The sequence below is a fragment of the Augochlora pura genome, chromosome 2, assembly GCF_028453695.1.
Source record: "Augochlora pura isolate Apur16 chromosome 2, APUR_v2.2.1, whole genome shotgun sequence".
Classification (NCBI taxonomy): Eukaryota; Metazoa; Arthropoda; class Insecta; order Hymenoptera; family Halictidae; genus Augochlora; species Augochlora pura.
The window spans coordinates 12,990,658-12,999,721 of NC_135773.1; the positions used below are offsets into that span (position 1 = coordinate 12,990,658).

The 9,064-nt window shown below is 44.9% G+C and overlaps 1 protein-coding gene across 1 annotated transcript in view; it reads right to left on the bottom strand.

Annotated features, from left to right (window-relative positions):
* Rdga (retinal degeneration A) overlaps positions 1-6,860 on the bottom strand; it is an 80,766-nt gene extending 73,906 nt beyond the window's left edge. Inside the window, exon 1 of the mRNA XM_078196117.1 lies at positions 5,622-6,860. Coding sequence (XP_078052243.1) covers positions 5,622-6,730 — 1,109 coding nt within the window. The 5' untranslated portion in view covers positions 6,731-6,860. The remainder of the gene's footprint in view (positions 1-5,621) is intronic.
* Positions 6,861-9,064: the final 2,204 nt, after the last annotated feature.

Here is a 9,064-nt window from a genome sequence, read left to right on the forward strand (position 1 = left end):
CATTGCAAAACTCCCTTAGTGATAAGAAATCACTTCCTTAGTGATAAGCATCGAGAGAAGATTGTGAAAGTTGATTACAAGAGTTTTTCGCTAATAGTGGCCAAGATTTCTACGAGAGAGGTATGTTGTGAAGGTACCTTTAAAACGGCAACAAATTATAGAACAAAACGGTGCATATTTTACCTAAATCGGACAATCGGAAACATGTTAAGTAAAGTCTTGAAGTTCACGTAAAAATAATGTGTTTCTTTCTCCTCAACCTAATATTATTGATTCAAGTAATAAAAGAGATGTAACGTAGGTGGACTAGAGTTTCCAATATGGGATCCTAAGTCTGGAAAGAATAAATTACAGGATCCTCGGATCCGGAAATATGAATTCAGCGATCTAGAAGATGCTGAATATTTTTCAGATTTTGAGAAATTAATAGAAGCATTTTGGGTACGTTTGAGAGTGTTCCAAATAGTGGGATCTAAAATTGAGGATTCCTGGATACGAAGATACGAATCTGGAATTTCTTCAAATTCGTACCACTAGATATTGGATCCCAAGATAACCGGAGTTTCCAATTCTAGTCTAGCTGTACCAAAACCGTTCCAGGTTGCTTCATATTTAAAAGTAGAGATTTCAGTCTCTCGACCGTTGGCTGCACCAATATCCGATCTTCGATTCTAACTTGATTTGATTCTTGTCTCGCGAACCCGACTCAATCCAATTCAGGATGGTTCTGCCATTGCTCCTGTCCACACATATCGAATTTTCAAGCAACGAATTAGCCGAGTCTTTACCCGATTTTCCTCCGATTCGAGCTTCTACCTCCATGCTCTGCCACATTGTTTAATCTTTACATGAAATACCGGAAAATATTGATTAAACATGTAATATTATTTATGCGCGTTACTTATCGCGAAAACGATGTAATTGTAATAAGTGATTAATCATAAGCATAATAAATACGTTGATAAGATAATTTAATAATTAATACTTCTTTTTAATAATTGATACTTTAATAAGATTGGATTTATTTAAACTTCCTAAGATTTTTGTAACAATACATGTTTGAATAAAAAGGTTTGTATAAAAATTTCTGACAAGAATATTTTTACAGCATCGGGTACTGTAACAGAAAAAATCGAAAACCAGTCGTTTCGATTGGTTTGGTAGTTCTAGTGTTAAACTCTGGGTTCAAATAGTCCGGAGTTATCTTAATGACAATCGCAACAAAGTTCAAATAAAGAGTACTTATTAGCGTTCCTGCGTAATCGATTACCCGGAAAAGAACAATCGTGGAACGAATTCCAACTATCGTGTCCATACCATAAACTGTCTATGGTAGTGTGGAAAAATGCCCGTATTAAAAAAACGTGATGCGAAAAAATGCTGAAGGCGCGGACGGCGCGGTCGGGAAAATTTCGTTTAATCCGCCGGTATCGCGGTCCGATGGAACGATGGTGGTAATAAAAATCTCGTTAGCCGACTTGGCCGGGTTTCCATCGGCACGGGATGAAACTTTCGTTTCAGATGCTGATACGTTTAACTGACTTCGGCCACAATGGACTCGCCGCACTGCGCCGCCGGTGCGCCTCAATTAGACGCGTCCGAGGCTCTAATCAACTTGTCTCTTGAATCATTGACATCTTAATCTTCCCGAAATAGAAAAGCCCGGCGGCCACGGATTCCGCGGCCACACAAAAGACAGCCGACATCGAAGCCTGCGAATGCACCAAATGAAATTGACTTCGATTAAGCTTCGTGCATGAACTTTCGCCAGGGGTGAAACCGGACGGGAACGCGGACGCTTCGTGAAACGCGACGGTTCCGTTGACCCGATCGAAATTGCGAAACTGGAGATTTATTGTTTGCGATATCAACATATACCTGTACAAGTTGATAACTTGTTTATAGAAAAATTGCAAGTAATAGCAAAATTGAGCATTATTTGAATTACTTGGAATATTTATATGAGATAATTGTAAGGTTGAATACTTTTCAGTCAAATATTTTACACGAATAATTCATTATTATGAATCCATTATTATTAATTGATTATTTGTCATAAATTCTTTTATTATTTGCTGGTGTAATTCTTTATTTAAATTAATCGAAAAAAGTAACATAGACTCAATAAACTATGAAAAAACACTTTATATTCTATTATTTTTATTCAAAATGAATTATATTCTGTATGAATTCCTGTACGGATAAATTTTTGTTGAATGAAAACATATTTGAATAAATTCTTGATGAATGAATTTTTATTCGATTAAATATTTATTCATTAGCGTTGAATAAAATTTTTCCCAATTTTAATACACGGTTTAATAATACTAATAAATTTTACGATTTTATGCAGCGAGAAAAATGAAAAAATATGGCGGAGATGATTGTTAAAAGGATATAAATATAATTTCTTAATATATCCCTTAATATAATCCCGAATATCCTCAATGTACAGTGAGTCACGAAAGTGTTCCAACGCCTTTTAGAACGGAATAACTTCTTTATAATTTTGCCAAGCGATTTAAGTATTTTTTTAGATATCAGAGGTGTTTGTATCTGCAGAGATCTGAGTTTATTAGACAATGGCTAAGGAATTTGTTTTCGAAAATTACAGCTGCTTAAAAGATAAAAAAAGAATGAGGTTTATTCAACTTTTTTATCTTTCAATATTTAAAAATAAAAATTACTTGTACGAATCGCAACATCCAGGAGCCGAATACAAATGTCTTTTTTAGCAATCTTTAAAAGTTGAAAATCTGTATAACATTCTCGAGTTTTCAAAATATTTCTATTGTTCACAACTCTTCTATTTTCATCTTAAGCATACAGTTATATTTATATGCTGTCTAAGCAATGTGTCAACGCGTTTGATGCCTTTCCCGAGTCTTCACAGTTGTGATATTTCACGGAACACGTTTCCTTCGTAAAGCATGGAAAGAATTTAATAAAAGAGCATCGTGTTCCTCGAATGTTACACTATGCGAACAATTTTAAATAGCAACGTGTCCAAGGGGAAATTTCAGTTTCTTTACGCAAGCGTTGGTACGGCTGACGCGTAGACGTTATTGCCAAATTCTGTGGAACAGGTGAGGAGAGAACGTACGTGTGTCCGTGGAGAGGCGAGACAATCGATCTGCTTCAATTATATTATCTTCGGATGCAATACCTCGAAAGCGCGACTTTGTTCGATTTTATGCATGGAAGCTCGAAGAAATTCGCAGAGGGATGTGCCCGTCTCGAAACACCGGCGTAGAAAACTTCGAAAGCGTCTTTCTCGATATCCTACGTTTGAAATCGGCTACACCGCGACGTCCCCAGGACGAATTGAACGATCGATTTCCAATTCTGAACGCATACAAAACAGATATCTTAAAGGGACCGAACGAAATCATGAAAGAAACTGCCGTGTCTCTTATAGAATCCTATACAACGAATTATCTTTGGCTAACTGTGAATTCTTTCCGCGCCGACGATCAAAGAACGAAGATTACTATTCGACTTGCGGATGAAAAATGTCAAGGCACACCGTGAGAAATACATTTCCTTGAAAGCTCACAGTCCAAAGGCTAAAGATATTAAAGCCCGTTCCAGGTAGCAACCCTTTGATAATAGCATCAAATGAATCTTCATTAAACGCGACATGTTTCAACGAATTTAATTCCCGAAATGAACACGTTCAACTCGATGAGAAATGCAATAGAAACTATCGTCTGTATTGTTCTCCGTTATTTTCTCTATTTTTTCGCTTTGTTTAATGATCTTCGTCGCTTAATTTCTCTTCTATTCTATCATTTCTTTTTTCTTTTCGACACGCTATTCGCACGACATATTCTCATACAATTGTAACGCGACAACTTTCCTCTCATTGAACAAATTGTAATTTATTATTTTCATTGTTAGCAGCGAAGAGTTTTAATAGAGAGAGGCTGAAACTGTTGAAAAGGAAATATTGTATTTTCTAGAAACAAATGATTTGATGACAGGGTTCATTAATTTGTCAAGATTTTAAAAAGACATTTCTTGTGCATTAGGTTATCTTGAAAGGTTCTGATGTAACGTCGAGGCAATTAGCGAGATTGCACTTTGTTATTGGCATACATAATGTCTAGCTTCTATAAGTATTTCTCGATTTTGATGAATATTATTCCCGTAGTGAATTATGATATATAACTGCAGGGAGTAGTTTGTATTCAGAGAGGGGGAGTTAGCGAAACAGTTAGCGAGACAATAAGTACTGCAGAAAGTCTAATGTCTGCTTTCACAAGTGTTTCAATATTCTAGAGAAATATTAATCACGTACAAATGACGATGTATCTTTAAAGATATTATTGAAGAACGAACCGAAACAGCTCTGCACTTAAAATGTATAGAAAGCTTGGTATTTCTTTCTACCAATATATCAGGATTCCAATTATGTATTCATCGTGCGTTAAACTGTGATTTACTGCTACAAGAATTCTCTCGAAGAAACATGACAGCAATTAACGAAGCAGTGCTGTGCTTCGAATGTACGGAAAGCCTAGTCTTTCTTTTCGCTAATATTTCAGGATCCCACCGACGTATCCTCATGTATGAAATTGTGATATACCACCGGGAGAACGAACAGGGGAAAGCAGTTAAAGAGCCGCTATCCTGTTTCTTCGGCACAGTCAGCGTTTCAGGAGTCTAATGAAATATAGCCGGCGCGTTAAGTTGAGTAATATTTGCGAGCGTATATTGTACCATGCCGTTCCCGCAGATCTTGCAGACAAACATTTCTATTCCCGTCCGCGGGAACATGTTAAAATTAATCTGAAAGCTGATCGCCGCGTGCGTTGCGTCACGATAAACCAACCGCATGGATCCGTGCAACCGGCACGCGAACCGTAAAACCATTCTGCATCCGCAACTTCCTCAATCCCCGGCAACATCGAAAAGACTGTGCGCAACATTTATCAAACGGTGTTTTCGAAATCGCAGCGCAACTGGTACGAAACTTTCCTGTAGGATGCATCTCCGAGGAGATAAATTCGAAGCTATGACGTGCGAAAAATGCAGCATACATTGTGCTGCGTCGTAACACGTGCTGCAGCGAACAACCTCTGGTGGGTGTCGCATTTCCTTCACTCGTCATAACTTAGCGGAACTTTTCAATCTAAGTTCGTTTGCGCCAGGGAGTAGAAGAACGAAGGCGGACTCCGTGTATTTGTACTCGTTAGATGAAGCTCCATGCAAACTTTGATTTTCGTGGGTTAATTGATAAAACTTTGTCCAGAGAAGAAGTTACTTCGGCGTCGTGTCTAGAATCTATCACATTGCGAATTACACAAAATTCAATCTAGAGTTATTTCTTTTCATACTTGATCACGAAAAGTAACCAACGTAGTCTAATCGAAGGTTGGTCACGAGGTTCGATCCCGAAAGTTGCCATGCCACTGCACACTGCCTGATACAGTAAGACAGGCCATCAACAACAAAATGTTACGAACAGCGAAGCGGAAATTCAAAATAAAAACAATGCAACATCAAAAGAGGGAACACAAAAGCGGCATAAAACGATCGGGAACAGCCGTTCCCTGCACAGACACAATCGGAAATACATTCGGAAGAAGGGACGAGTCCCGTTCACCAGACGTACCCACCCTCTTGTCGGTTTTGTCTCCGTGCCAGGTAGCAGAGCAGTGTACCTGGTCTGCGCCTCGGTGGGCAGGACGATATCGACGCTCTTCGAGCGAATATTCTGCTGCGGCACTGCCAAGGTGTCGGCGTTCTCCCCTTTCCCGTTTTTGTTGTTGAAGCAGGAATCAACGGACGCTGCGCGGTCCCTCTTCAGCTCGGGCACCGTCAGAAATATATCTCTGACCACGAACTTGCACTTGCTGGCGTTCAGGTCATCGTCGTCCTCCTCGTCGTCGTCGTCGTCCAGCTTCTCCTCGTCCTCCGTCGAGCTGACGACAGTGGGCAGTTCCGGAGGGAACGAGGTGAGAGCCTCCTGCCTGGCTAGCTTAGGCGAGGCGATGGACCTCCTCCGTTCTCTACCTGGGAACAAGCCGCCTCTGATCTCGTTGATGTCCGGTTCATGATGAACGGAGTCCTGCTGGATCTCCGCAATTGGGGCGGTCGACGGCGGTGGCGAACTCGGTAGCACAGCCTCGTTCAAGTCATCGAAGACCAGCTTCTCGGTGAAGGTGGTCAAGGTGACGCGGATCTCGGGGCTGCCCTCGCTCCTCTGCTCGAGTTCCGAGTCCTCGTCATCCGAGGTGTCGTCTACCTCGTCGTCGGCCGCGTCGTCCTCCCTGGACGACGGGTCCTCGTCGTCCCTGCTCGAGTAGAGGCTCTTGTGCTCCTCGACGCAGGCACAGTGGTAGCATCCGGACACTTGGATCGTCGGTGTCTCGGGCCGTCGGATCCCGCCGAGGCTGGACTGGCCGACGGCCACCGGGTAGTTTTTCGCACAGGCGTCAAAGCTCTTCGACCTCTGGCCGCTCTGCAGCTGCGGCACCCGCAGCGTCGCCGATCTACGGCCTCGCGACGAGTCCTGCGACCTCGCCGGCGAGCACGAGGACGACGAAGATGACGTGGTCCTCGGCGATCTGGAGTCCCTCGCGTCGTCGTGCCGTTTCGCCTCCAACTGGATCTCGTCGAACGACGCCGAGCGTACCTGCTTCGGTACCTCAAGGCTCGATTGCGACTTCATCTCGGCTCCTGTCGGGGTGCGCGACCTCTTGAACTTTGAACGCAATCTTTGCATCCTCACGTGGCAGCTATCTGCTGGTCAGTCGCAATCCGGCCTTGTTCGCCCAAACGCAGATACTCGACGCTCGAACGAGCTTCGATCGAAGGTGATCCGATCGAACGCTGCCTTCTACGGACAGCTCACTGCTCTTCCTCTTCTCCGCCTCCTCCAGCTCCACCGCCTGGAGGCAAGATCCTCGATGGTCCTCGACGATCGTCCTCCTCGCCTTCAGCACCACGATACACCTCGGCGACGGGGAAGCCGACTCCAGCTGCCCGAGACCGCACCCTTCCTCCACCTTCCACTTGGCGGCCGGTCTGCAGCCCATCATAAGTGACCTCGGCGTTCTGGCACCCGGCTTCCGCGCCTTCGATCTCGGTCCGCTTCGGGGCCCGCGGGGGGAGCACGGAAGATGCACTCGGCTATCGTCAGGTGTCTACACTCGGAGCAGCAATCGGCGTTCCAGGAAGACGTGAGAGCCTATTAGGATTCTGCTAAGTAGACTTCTGTGATCGTACGATGCGCGTCGATCGTTCGCACTGTCTGTACCGTACAACACTTGGCTCTTGGACGTTTGTCTCGAACGTCTCTGAAGCGCAGTCACCTGGCTCGTTAGCACTGCTGTCACTGCTCGATCGCGCGGATTAATTAACGGTCGTGATTCGAGAGATACGTGGACACCGATCCCGAAGGTCTCGTGGCTGGAGGGCCGGGCTCCGGTTGCTAAAATTACATTCCGATCTAGGACATATCCGACGCGCCACGTGGAGGAGACGTGCCCGACCAACGCGCAGAATTTGCAATTTAAGCCGCTTTCCCCGGCCGACGGAATTTCCTCATCACCGCGCCCCGATGATCGCACTCTCGCAAATTAAACGCTCCCGCCGCCACCGTCGACAAAAGATGAAATTTATTCGGCGCGTCCGCCGCGATCGTTACCGACGCTGTGCAGTTTTATCCAACGCAACACGTGGGACCGTACACTCTTGCAATTTCCTCAGCGATCGTCTTCAAATCTTTCTTGACGATCTCGGAGTCCTTCTTGACAATCTCGGAATCTTTCTTAACGATCTTGGAATCTGCCTTCGAGGATCTCGAAATCTATCTCCGAAGATCAAGGATCAGCTTGCGGGCGTCTCGAGCAGAAGCGGAGCCGATAATCGCCTCTAAACAGCTGATCGAGACAGGCCGATCAGCGATTACTTCGGCTGGTTCTCTGGATGAAAGGCGGGGCCAATTAGCCGGGATCGGGTTAATTGTCCGATCGGAGCTGTTTCATTTTCGATGAACGATCGCGGAGGGTTGACAGGTAGTCGAAAGCTGATTAGTCAGCGGCGCGTGAACCGTAGTCGAAGGTCACGCGTCACCGTCCGCTAGGAACCGTCGACGACCTCGGCGAACCTCGACGCACGTGAGCCGACCTCTGCCTCCTCGCTTTGGCTCCGACGTTCTTCGCCCTACCAGCATCGATCGGCAAAGTCAACTTCGTCCGGCCTCGTAACTTAATTTCGCGACGCGACGCGCGGCAATTCCGCCGGATTGAAATCCCATGAAGCGCCGGGCTGCCGCGTCCGCGATGACCACGTCGAACCAGGACACGTTGCCTCAGGTGATCTCCATCGCCAAGATGATCGGGGCATCGTATTGCCCCAGTGAACCTCTCTGCTCGCTCAGGTGTCTGTATTGTTCGATACCCTAACTACCCGACATTAGGTTCATTCTGATTGTTCAGTTGGTCTTCTAGGTCTGGGTTAAGCGATGTTTTTGGTTGCACTTCTTAGAAATTGGATCCCAGGTCCAGGTCCGAGACCAGGTGCTACTGTCCTGTACTTCCTGGGTTCACCTTACCGAGTATACAAAGATCGCAGATCCACGGGTTAATGTCCAGTAGTATGCTCTCTAAAATTAGATCCCCGGTTAAAGTACCCTCGGCGATATCCTTGCAGAGCACCATCAATTAGACCCCGAGTTTCGCGTGCAAACCATTGAACAGCCGCTGTTTTTCTATTCCTTCGAGATCGTAAATTCTCGGATTAAAGTTCGGTAGTATCCGTCAAAGTTATACACCGAGTTTAGATGGTCTTTGCGAGACTCTTGTAGTACTTACGGCGGTACTATCAATTAGACCTCGAGTTTGTGAACAAACGAAAACGAACGAATGTTCTTCTGCCGAGTTTAGTTCGATCCCGGACGATCAAAGATCGTCCGATTAGGGATCAATATCCATCTTTAAAACTTCACATCAAATCCGGATGGTATCTGCAAGACCCTCCGATAGAAAACACTTTCCCCTTCCTTCGTTCCACTTCACAGGTGTCCGAAGATCAAAGATCCACGGGTCAAGGTCCG